We start from the raw sequence: 13,458 nt of genomic DNA on the forward strand, positions 1-13,458 counted from the left end.
CTAGGGAGGAAGACAAGAGAAGGAAAAGACCTACAATAACAAACCCAAAACAATTAAGAAAATGGTAATAGGAACATACATATCAATAATTACCTTAAATGCAAATGGATTAAATGCTCCAACCAAAAGACACAGACTGGCTGAATAGATACAAAAAACAAGACCCATATACATACTGTCTACAAGAGACCCAATTCAGCCTACAGACACATACAAACTGAAAGTAAAGGGATGGAAAAAGATATTCCATGCAATGGAAATCAAAAGAAAGCTGGAGTAGCAATTCTCATATCAGGCAAAATAGATGTTTAAATAAAGACAATTAGAAGAGACAGAGAGGGACACTACATAATGATCAAGGGATCAATGCAAGAATATATAACACTTGTAAATATTAATGCACCCAACACAGGAGCACCTCAATACATAAGGCAAATGCTAACAGCCATAAAAGGGGAAATCAACAGTAACACAATAATAGTAACAGACTTTAACACCCCATTTTCACCAAAGGACAGATCATCCAAAATGAAAATAAATAAGGAAACACAAGCTTTAAATGCTACATTAAACAACATGGACTTAATTGATATTTATAGGACATTCCATCCAAAAACAACAGAATACACTTTCTTCTAAAGTGCTCATGGAACATTCTCCAGGATACACCATGTCTTGGGTCACAAATCAAGAGTTCGTAAATTTAAGAAAATTTAAATCATATCAAGTATCTTTTCTGACCACAACGCTATGAGACTAGATATCATTTACAGGAAAAAATCTGTAAAAAATACAAACACATGGAGGCTAAATAATACACTACTTAATAACCAAGAGATCACTGAAGAAATCAAAGAGGAAATCAAAAAATACCTAGAATGACAATGAAAAATACCTAGAATGACAAAAAATACCTAGAATGACAATGAAAACACAACCCAAAACCTAAGGGATGCAGCAAAAGCAGTTCTAAGATTGAAGTTTATAGCAATAAAATCCTACCTCAAGAAACAAAAAACATCTCAAATAAACAACCTAAGCTTACACCTAAAGCAATTAGAGAAAAAAGAACAAAAAAACCCCAAAAGTTAGCAGAAGGAAAGAAATCATAAGGGGCAGATCAGAAATAAATGAAAGAAACAACAGCAAAGATCAATAAAACTAAAAGCTGGTTCTTTGAAAATATAAACAAAATTGATAAACCATTAGCCAGACTCATCAAAAAAAAAAAAAAAAAAACGAAGACTCAAATCAATAGAATGAGAAATGAAAAAGGAGAAGTAAAAACTGACACTGCAGAAATACAAAGGATCATGAGAGATTACTACAAGCAACTATATGCCAATAAAATGGACAACCTGGAAGAAATGGACAAATTCTTAGAAAAGCACAACCTTCCCAGACTCCACCAGGAAGGAAGAGAAAATACACACAGACCAAACACAAGCACTGAAATTGAGACTGTGATTAAAAATCTTTCAACAAACAAAAGCCCAGGACCAGATGGCTTCACAGGCAAATTCTATCAAACATTAAAAGAGCTAACACCTATCCTTCTCAAACTCTTCCAAAATGTAGCATTGGGAGGAACACTTCCAAACTCATTCTACGAGGCCACTATAACCCTGATACCAGAACCACACAAAGATGTCACAATAAAAGAAAACTACAGACCAATATCACTGATGAACATAGATGCGAAAATCCTCAACAACATACTAGCATACAGAATCCAACAGCATATTAAAAAGATCATTCACCATGATCAAGTGGGGTGTATCCCAGGAATGCTAGGATTCTTCAATATACGCAAATAAATCGATGCGATAAACCATATTAACAAATTGAAGAAGAAAAACCATATGATCATCTTAATAGATGCAGAAAAAGTTTTTGACAAAATTCAACACCCATTTATGATAAAAACCCTCCAGAAAGTAGGCATAGAGGGAACTTACCTCAATATAATAAAGGCCATATATGACAAACCCACAGCCAACATCATTCTCAATGGTGAAAAACTGAAACCATTTCCTCTAACATCAGGAACAAGACAAGGTTGTCCACTCTCACCACTAACATTCAACACAGTTTTGGAAGTCCTAGCCACAGCAATCAGAGAAGAAAATGAAATAAAAGGAATACAAATCATAAAAGAAGTAAAGCTGTCACTATTTGCAGATGACATGGTACTATACATAGAGAATCCTAAAGATGCCACCAGAAAACTACTAGAGCTAATCAATGAATTTGGTAGAGTAGCAGGATACAAAATTAATGCACAGATATCTCTTGCATTCCTATACACTAATGATGAAAAATCTGAAACAGAAATTAAGTAAACACTCCCATTTACCACTGCAACAAAAAGAATAAACTACCTAGGAATAAACCTACCTAAGGAGGCAAAAGACATGTATGCAGAAAACTATAAGACACTATGAGAGAAATTAAAGATGATACAAACAGATGGAGACATATACCATGTTCTTGGATTGGAAGAATCAACATTGTGAAAATGACTAAAATACCCAAAGCAAACTACAGATTCAATGCACTCCCTCCCTATAAAACTACCAGTGGCATTTTTCACAGAACTAGAACAAAAAATTTCACAATCTGTATGGAAGCAGAAAAGGCACCAAATAGCCAAAGCATTCTTGAGAAAGAAAAACAGAGTTGGAGGAAACAGTCCCCCTGACTACAGACTACACTACAAAGCTACAGTAATCAAGACAGTATGGTACTGGCACAAAAACAGAAATATAGATCAATGAAACAGGATAACAATCCCAGAGATAAACCCACGCACATATGGTCACCTTACTTTTGATAAAGAAGGCAAGAATATACCATGGAGAAAAGACACCCTCTTCAATAAGTGGTGCTGGGAAAACTGGACAGCTATAGGTAAAAGAATGAAAGTAGAACACTCCCTAACACCATACACAAAAATAAACTCAAATGGATTAAAACTAAATGTAAGGCCAGAGACTATATATCTCTTACAGGAAAACACAGGCAGAACACTCTATGACATAAATCACAGCAAGATCCTTTTTGACCTACCTCCTAGAGATATGGAACTAAAAACAAAAATAAACAAATGGGACCTAATGAAACTTAAAATCTTTTGCACAGCAAAGGAAACCATAAACAAGATGAAAAGACAACCCTCAGGATGGGAGAAGATATTTGCAAATGAAGCAAATGACAAAGGATTAATCTCCAAAATATACAAGCAGCTCATGCAGCTCAATATCAAGAAAACAAACAACCCAATCCAAAAACGGGCAGAAGACCTAAATAGATGTTTCTCCAAAGAAGATATACAGATTGCCAACAAACACATGAAAGGATGCTCAACATCACTAATCATTAGAGAAATGCAAATCAAAACTACAATGAGATATCACCTCACACCGGTCAGAATGGCCATCTTCCAAAAATCTACAAACAATAAATGTTGGAGAGGTTGCGGAGAAAAGGGGACCCTCTTGCACTGCTGGTGGGAATGTAAATTGATACAGCCACTATGGAGGACAGTATGGAGGTTCCTGAAAAAACTAAAAATAGAACTACCATACGACCCAGCAATCCCACTACTGGGCATATACCCTGAGAAAACCATAATTCAAAAAGAGTCATGTACCACAATGTTCACTGCAGCTGTATTGACAATAGCCAGGACATGGAAGCAACCTAAGTATCCATCGACAGAGGAATGGATAAAGAAGATGTGGCACATATATACAATGAAATATTACTCAGCCATGAAAAGGAACGAAATTGGGTCATTTGTAGCAAGATGGATGGACCTAGAGTCTGTCATACAGAGTGACGTAAGTCAGAAATAGAAAAACAAATACCGTATGCTAACACATATATACGGAATCTAAAAAAAAAAAAAAAAAAACATGATTCTGGAGAACCTAGGGCCAGGACAGGAATAAAGACGCAGACATAGAGAATGGACTTGAGGATATGGGGGGGAAAGGTAAACTGGGACAAAGTGAGAGAGTGGCATGGACTTATAAATACTACCAAATGTAAAATAGATAGCTAGTGGGAAGCAGCTGCAGAGCACAGGGAGATCAGCTTGGTGCTCTGTGACCACCTAGAGGGGCAGGATAGGGAGGGTGGGAGGGAGACACATGAGGGAGGAGATACGGGTATATATGTATATGTACAGCTGATTCACTTTGTTATAAAGCAGAAACTAACACAGCACTGTAAAGCAATTATACTCCAATAAAGATGTTAAAAATGAAAACATATTTACAATATGTTAAAAACCATTGTATGTTGAAATAGATTTATGAAAAGCTATAAAAAAAAAAGGAAGAAACGAAATTGAGTTATTTGTAGTGAGGTGAATGGACCTAGAGTCTGTCATACAGAGTGAGGTAAGTCAGAAAGAGATAAACAAATACCGTATGGTAACACATATATATGGAATCTAAAAAAAAAAAAAACAAAAAAAACAATGGTTCTGAAGAACCTAAGGGCAGGACAGGAACAAAGCCGCAGATGTAGAGAATGGACTTCAGGACACAGGGAGGGGGAAGGGTAAGCTGGGACGAAGTGAGACAGTGGCATGGACATATATACACTACCAAATGTAAAATAGATACCTAGTGGGAAGCAGCCACATAGCACAGGGAGATCAGCTCAGTGCTTTTTGACCACCTAGATGGGTGGGATAGGGAGGGTGGGAGGGAGACACAAGAGGGAGGAGATATGGGGATATATGTATATGTATAGCTGATTCATTTTGTTATAAAGCAGAAACTAACACACCATTGTAAAGCAATTATACTCCAATAAAGATGTTAAAAAAATAAAATTAAAAATAAATGGCGAAATAAAACAAACTTCAAATAAATAAACTTAACTGAAAGTAATCTACTGACTAGCAGAACAAAGCCCAACGATCTTTAAAAAAAAAAGCAACAAAATCCAGACATTTACGTGGTAAAAATCATAATGTCCAGTATTTAATCCAAAATTACTAAACAAACCACAAAGTCTGAAACAACCAGCAGACTATCAGTAAATAAAAATAAACCCAGAAATACAGATGATGAAATTAGAAGAAAAAGACATTAGAGTAGTCACAACTATGGTCAGGTATTTTTTTTAAGACAACGTTGAAAGGAGAAAAATAGATAATGATAATTATCAAAATTTATCAGGACACAAAATATTTGAAATGAATAATTCGCTTGATAGAATTAATGGCAATAAGTCATTTGATAAAGAAGGATTAGTAAACATAAAGATAATACCATGAAAACAATCCAAAGCAAAACATTTCTTATAAATCAGGCAAAAAATAGCATCTCAATGCTCTGTTTGCTTGTATCTAACGTCTAAAATAAATGTAATATGAATTCTAGAAGAAGATAAAAAACAGAAAATATATTAAAGAAATAATAGCAAAAAGTTTCATATTTCACCAAAACCATAAACCCACAGAACTGAGCAGTTCAAATAATCTAAAGTAGGCTAGACATGCACACACATACATACACACACACACACACACACATATAAACCCATACCAACATATACTATATTATATATACTATATACTATATTCTATATACTATATTCATTCAAAAATCACTGACAAGAGTAAATCTTAAAACCAGCAAGAGAAAAGAAAGACATATTACATATAGAGGAAGACCACACACTTCTTGTTAGAAACTGTGCAAGTCAGTTAAACAAAAGAATATCTTGAAAAAGCTCAAAAAAGAAAACTGTCACCTTCAAATTTTATAATCAGTAAAACTATTTTTCAAAGCTGAAAGAAGAACAAAGGCTTTTTCAGACAAATGAAAGCTCAGAAAAGCCACTGACAGTAAATCTCCATTATAAGAAATAATAAAACAATTCAAATGGAAGGAAAATGATATGAGACAGAAACATGAATCTACACAAAGATGTATCCTAGAAATGGTGAATACATAGATAAATACAAAGTATATGATCTTCCTCACTTTAAATTTTTTTAAAATATAAATGAATGAATCAAAAATAATAAAAATGTATCAAAAGGACCATAATATATGAAGAAGTAAAATCTACAAAAATAACAAAACCGAGGACACGAAGGGGAATTGCAGGATTATGTTGGAAGGGTCTTACACTGCACAATGTCATTTACTGGTAGACTATGATAAGTTAAAGTTTAAAAAAAAACTAATAAACCAATAATAGAAATAAGTGAAATACTAAATAATAGGCAATCTAAATCAAAGCAGAGAAAGAGGAAAGAATCAAAGAACAGACAAAAGAAACAGAAAACAAATAGCAAGACAGTAGATTTAAGTCCCACAGTATCTATACTTATTCATACACTGGATGTAAATTATGTGAACATTCCAATGAAAGGCAGAGATTGACTGACTCAATAAAAAAGCAAGACTCATTTTACAAAATTCAGTATCCTTCTAATAAAAACTCTCAGAAAACTAGAAATAGAAAAGAAATTTCTCAACTTGAAAAAGAGTCTATAAAATATGTATGAATGCTTTCCCTCCAAAATCAGGAACAAGGCAAAAATGTCTACTCCTGTCATTTATATTTTAACTATTTATCCTGGAGGTCCTATTTAGTACAATAAGGGAAAAAAGAGAAAAGGCATACAGATTGGATATGAAGAAGTAAAGCTTACAGTCTACATGAACATGTATGTAGAAAATACTAAAACAGCAACAACAGAAAACTAGTAAAACTAATAAGCAAGTTCAGCAAGGTCTTGTTAAAAAGTCAATAAAACTCAACTACATTTCTATACACTAGAAACAAATGATTGGAAATTAACTTTTTTAAAAGTGCAACTTAAGATATTACCTAAAAAACATGAAATATTTAAAAATACATTTAACAAAATGTATGCATGACCTGTACAATGAAAACCAAAAAACACTGCTGGGAGATATTAATAAAGACCTAAGTAAATAAAGATATCATGGTCACAGATTGGATAATCCAGTATTAGTGAGATGTCAATTATCCTCTAACTGATCTATACGTTAATACAGTACCAAATAAAACCCCCAGTAGACTTTTTTGTAGAAAGCGATAAGCTGGTTCTAAAATACATCTAGAGGCTTCCCTGGAGGTGCAGTGGTTGTGAGTCCGCATGCTGATGAAGGAGACTCGGGTTTGTGCCCCGGTCCAGGAAGATCCCACATGCCATGGAGCAGCTGGGCCCGTGAGCTATGGCCGCTGAGCCTGCGCATCCAGAGCCTGTGCTCCGCAACGGTAGAGGCCACAACAGTGAGAGGCCCGCATACCACAAAAAAAAAAAAAAAAAAAACAGAACGAGAAACTTCTAGGGACCCACTCAAATGTCTAATACTAAAAAGACCAGCAATACCAGGTGTTAACAGGATGTGAAGTAAGTAGAAAGCTCATACATTGCTTGTAGAAATGAAAAATTGTGCAACTACCTTGGAAAAGAGCTTGGCAGTTTCAGCTGCCATACCAGTTAACAATTCCACTCTTACATATTTATGAAATACACAAAGAATTGTACAGCAATATTCATAGCAGCTTGTTCATAATAGCCAAAATCTGGAAGCAACCCAAATATTCATCAAGAGATGAATGGGTTAAAAAGTTGTGATATACTCATACAAAGGAAAACTACTTAGCAATAAATAAGAGGGAACTACTAATACAAAACAACATAGATGAATCTTAAAACATGCTAAGAAGAAACCAAACTCCAAGGAGCACACATTGCATGATTCTATTTACATAAAACCTTATTAAAAACAAATCTATTTGGTAGTGACAGAAACAGATCAGTAGTTGCCCGTCAACAGAAACGGGGTGGGGTTAGAGAAGCACAAGGAACTGACTAGGAAAGAGCAGAGAGGTACCTTTTGCTGTGATAGAAATGTTCTATGTCTTGATTGCTGCATTATACTTTTGTCAAAACTAATTAAAATATGTATACTTTATTGACTCCAACAGTATGTAAATTAAGGCAAGTTGATTTTGTTTTCAAAGGAACATAACAGACAAATCACTCCCTGGAACCAAACTAGATTAACAATGGCTTAACCTAAAGGTTCCCAAACTTCCTTGATTCATGACACTCTTAGCTTCACAGTAATTTTTTATGGTGTTCCAGACCAAAATAAATATTGAACATTTCTGTTTATTAGTTTGACCCAACTACTTTATATTTTAACAATTTATTAGCCATTTGAAAAACTTAATGCACAAATTGAAAAAAGATGTTTCCTTCATTATTATATTAGCAAAATTATTTATTAATGGGATGTATATGCATCTTGGGTACTGCACAAATTCTCAAATTTTGGAATCAGATTTCATAGCTCATCCTCATTTCCTGTTCCACACTGATTTTCACATGGTACTTGCTCTTTATCACAGCAAGCATTAAAAACTTAGCTGTGCAAGGATATGATATCACCAAAAGAAATGCAGCATAAATTAAAGTTGAAACTTGAGCAAGTACTTTGCATAGTGCCCCACATATGACAAGTATACTATGCTTCCCACAAAACTTTAAAAGAGGGCTTCCCTGGTGGCACAGTGGTTAAGAACCCGCCTGCCAATGCAGGGGACATGGGTTCGATCCCTGGCCCGGGAAGATCTCACATACCGCGGAGCAACTAAGCTTGTGCACCACAACTACTGAGCCTGAGTTCTAAAGCCTGCAAGCCACAACTACTGAGCCCAAGTGCCACAACTACCGAAGCCTGTGTGCCTAGAGCCCATGCTCCACAACGAGAAGCCACCACAATGAGAAGCCCACGCACCGCAACGAAGAGTAGTCCCCACTCGCCGCAACTAGAGAAAGCCTGAGTGCAGCAACGAAGACCCAACACAGCCAAAAATAAATTAAAAAAAAAAAAAAAAAAAAAACTTTAAAAGACCCTTTGGACGGACTCCTGTGACTTCCCTATGGTGCCTCTGGTTACTTTCACATACAGTTTAGTAACCCAAGATGTAAGCTGCCCCATGCACCACCCACCTATAAATCCATCTCAACTAACACTGGTTAAGCAGGGAACAGCAAGTAAAGTACCTTGTATCCCAGGCCCAATTGATAAATAGCAAAAATCTGAGCTGCATTAAGAGCTTCACTAAAAAGGTAAACTGCAGTCATCTGACCACAGAATACCCTATTAGCATCTGCTGTTTCTGATGAGCCCAGGAAACACTTGTCAAAGGTCTGTGAAAGAAAACAGAGAAGTTTATTAGAGAAAAAACAAAAAATTATCTCCTCCAGAAATAATAACAAACTATATTGGTATAAATATTTTGCCCACTCTAAAATATAATCTGAATAGATTAAAATAATTCATTTAGCATTTCACTTCATTCATTCCCATTTGGTGTAGAGATCAGGAAAGACATCACAGAAAGGAGATAAGACAAGTTTTCCAAAGTACAATAAACAAAACCTGATGACAAAGTGGATATAGGAAACAGCCAGAGAAATCATTATGGACTCTGAAGGTTCATACTTGGTCAGGCAAAGAACCAGACAGAAGAGCAGGCTTTGGAGCAATGAGGAAAATCATGAATTAAGTGTGGGGCATATAATGAATGCGTCTTTTCTGTGAACTAATGTGGATGAAGAAGCAATTGCCAACAAGGTTCTGCATGGTGAGGAGTTAAGACTAACTTTTTGTAGACATCAAAATACAAATAATGGGTGAAGTCATGGAGTAGATGCAATCTCTCAAAAGGAATGTGTAAATCAAGAAAATCAGGTGTATGTTTTTCTTCTTCAGACAAAAAATTCCTCTTAATAACATCCAGGTTGCAAAGACCCCATTTTAAAAACTCATGTATACAACAAGGAGGAAGAAAAGTATCCATATCTCTTTAAAAGTATCATTTTATACCATGAAACTGTTAGGAAGGATGTTGAAAAATATGTATGTGTTGACATTAAGGAATATAAAAATTTTTAACATTTGGGTTGTGAAGACAAACCACCTATATCAAATCACTGCCTCCCATGCTGCTGATTTTGGCAAATTACTTAACCTCTCTGTGCTCAGTTTCACTGGTAAAATGAAGATTACAACAGTACTTACCTTGCAAGGTTGGGGCTTACAGAAAATAAAGGTATTTATTACAATGCCTGGAATACAATAAGTACTCAATAAGGATTAATGTAAGGAAAAAAACAGGTTGAAAAGCAGTATACATATCTGATCCCTTTTTTATATTTAAAAAAATAAGAGCTAACATTTATTGAGCACTTATTCTGTACAAGGCACTCTGCTAATGAATTTGTGAACAGTATCTCATTTAATCAACCTTCTAAGATACATACTATTTTACACCCATTTTTAGGTGGAGCAAACTTTGGCCTAATAGACTAAGTAAGGTCATACAGTCAGTAAGGGATTCAAACCTAAGTCTATCTTTTGTAACAACCTGGGCTCTTAAGGTCAGCATTTCAAAATATGTAAATATGTATAGGATAAAATATGAAAGGAGGAGTTATTGGTAAATGAGTGTTGCAAGCTTGCATTCATTTTCCTGATCTGTATTTTTCAAGGTTTCTATTAAAAATGTAATTGGGGTGTGGGGGGAAGAACATTTAAATTAAATCTAACCTATGAATCTCTTTTTGAATCTTGAAAATATTATAACATAATAGTTATCTATATGAATTTTCTGGAAAATTTATAAGCATGCATCATCTAACTCATTCATAAAAATCATCAGAAGCCTGTAATAGAGCTCTCAGGTTTAATTTGATCAATGGACCAATGACACAAATACTTTCAAGATATACCCACTGTTACCTATGAATCTTCTCTACCCTTTCCAGAATAATTTTATAACAATGACTGAGTAATATGTGCCATATTAGCACAGTTCTACTCTCTTAATATATTAACATGCTAGCCAAACTATGATTATAAAAATCCACCATTGAGGTATTCTAAAATTTATATTCAATGTAAAATATATTTTCCTTATTTCACTGTAACTTTCTCAAATTACTTACATCACTGGTGTTGACAAACCATGTTATCTCTCCATAGGAAGCAAGCTCACCATTCACATAACATCGAAGCTCACTGTTCTTCCACCGGTTATAAATGTGCACTATAGTTACCATATACCACTGAATAAGCAAAACAGTTAAAAAAAAAAAAGATAATGATCTTTCCAATAACTCAACCACATTGATAATAACAAGTAAAAATTAAATTCTAAATTACAATTAAACCTAAAAATAAAATAAGACTACCTTTATTAAATTCAATATTCTACCTCTTGAACCATATTGATTCAAAGCAACTCTCAATAACAGCTTCCCATGAAATTATTTTTCAAATTTTTTATTATGACAATGTTTAAATACACCTCCCAAAGTAAAAAGTTTAGTACAAACTCTCTCACCATCTCGTTTCCACAACTGTCAATATTTTGTCATATCTGTTTTATCTATTTACCTATCTACATATATATACATGTATATTTTGTTGATAAACCGCTTATTAATCTCTAAATTTTAAGGTACAAAAGAAAATACATATTACTACTAACACTACTACTACTACTAAAATAATTGCCACTGATATTTTCCCCCTGTATTTCCTTTAAACTCTACAAATAACTAAATATTCACTCTTTTCATTATCCAAATCAGAGAGGTTAACAATTGTCCAGTGATTTACACTTCATTTTCTAAAAGAGTATAAACACAGAGCTATGATTTACCACATATTATGTCAATAACACTAAAGCAAAGCATTCTGAAGGTTAGAATAGCTTGGTAACATAACTATGACTCAGTAAGATCACATACCTTTTGTGGCTTGAAATCAAATTTCACACAGTGTTGAAAGCCTTTTCCTTTTGACTTTACTGATGTTATAATTAAACATCCCCCAACAAAGTGTGCAGAATAACCAAGACCTTTGCTGGTTCTGAAACTATAAAATATAAGTTTTCATTTCATCTCCAAATATTCTTCTCATTTTCAAAGTAAAGTAACAACACTAAATTACAGAAATACATACCAATACAAATATGGTTTATCTTTATCCACATTGATGTTATTTACAGGATCCATTCTAAGCCAGGTATGAAATGTAAAACCATTCTGGTATGGCCATTTGGCTATAGGAGGTAATGCAATAGCCTAAACGAAAAAGCTTTGAGTTACTGACTCACAATGAAAAATTTTGTTACTGAAATCATGAAAATGAGACCTTACAATGCTATACATATTCCTACTAGATATTATTCTACATCATGATTAAAATATGCAGTAGTCTCTTTATCTGAAAGATTTTAATAACTTCTAAATATTCCAAAATATACAGTAATGATGATAATTTAATTAAACAATAGAAACATTCCAAGTGACCTGCTTGATGCACTAATCACAGGTGCTTCATTTCTTACAATAAACATGTCCAAAGAAATTCCTATTAAAAGAGTTAGGCAGTGGGCTTCCCTCGTGGTGCAGTGGTTAAGAATCCACCTGCCAATGCAGGGGACACGGGTTTGAGCCCTGGTCTGGGAATATCCCAAATGCTGCAGAGCGGCTAAGCCCGTGTGCCACAACAACTGAGACTGTGCTCTAGAGCCCATGAGGCACAACTATTGAGCCGATATGCCTAGAGCTCGTGCTCCACAAGAGAAGCCACTGCAATGAGAGGCCCGTGCACCACAAAAAAAAAGAGTACCCCCACTCCACACAACTAGAGAAAGCCTGCCCACAGCAATGAAGATTCAATGCAGCCAAAATTAAATTTTAATATTTAAAAAATTTAAAAAAAGAGGTAAGCAGTGATATCAAGTTGGAAATTTGTTGCTGAAATGTTACATAAGGTAACAGAAGAGAGAAAGAGGGACAAGAAAGGAAAGAAAAAAGTTAAGGAAAAAGCCTGGAATATAATTTTTTTAACAGCAAATATATAGCTGAAGAGGATTCGTTCATAATATTTTTTTCATAATATTTTAAAATTTTATTCATGTCACTATATAAATGATTTTACCACTTGGCTTAAATTTTTATTTAAAACATCATATTACATACTGCAAGGGCCCCCAAATCTCCAAAACAAACTTGAAAAAGAAGAACAAAGTTGGAAGACCCACACTACCAAATGTAAAAAGTACAACACAAAGATACAGTAATGAAGATTTTACCATATTGACATAAAGATAAAGATCAATGAAATAGAACAGAGAGCCCAGAAATAAACCCTTATATTTGTGATCTTGATTTTCAACAAGAGTGTCAAGGCAGTTCAATGAGGAAAGAATAGTGTTATCAACAAAGTTGCTGAGAAAACTAATATTTACAAGCAAAGGTATGAAGCTGACCACTTCCTTACGTGTCACACAAAAAATTAACCCCAAATCGATGACAGATAGACCTAAATGTGAGAGCTAAAAATATAAAACTCTTATAAGAAAAAATAG

At 34.4% G+C, this 13,458-nt stretch overlaps 1 protein-coding gene across 2 annotated transcripts in view; it reads right to left on the bottom strand.

The window, feature by feature from the left end:
• LRBA (LPS responsive beige-like anchor protein) overlaps positions 1-13,458 on the bottom strand; it is a 733,083-nt gene that overhangs the window by 619,444 nt on the left and 100,181 nt on the right. For both annotated transcript variants that reach the window (XM_060012133.1, XM_060012132.1), the window contains exons 6-9: positions 12,045-12,166; positions 11,831-11,957; positions 11,024-11,143; positions 9,077-9,223 (exon numbers count right to left, since the gene is read on the bottom strand). In XM_060012133.1, coding sequence (XP_059868116.1) covers positions 9,077-9,223; positions 11,024-11,143; positions 11,831-11,957; positions 12,045-12,166 — 516 coding nt within the window. The remainder of the gene's footprint in view (positions 1-9,076; positions 9,224-11,023; positions 11,144-11,830; positions 11,958-12,044; positions 12,167-13,458) is intronic.

The sequence above is a fragment of the Delphinus delphis genome, chromosome 5 (genome assembly GCF_949987515.2).
Source record: "Delphinus delphis chromosome 5, mDelDel1.2, whole genome shotgun sequence".
In the NCBI taxonomy this organism is placed as follows: Eukaryota; Metazoa; Chordata; class Mammalia; order Artiodactyla; family Delphinidae; genus Delphinus; species Delphinus delphis.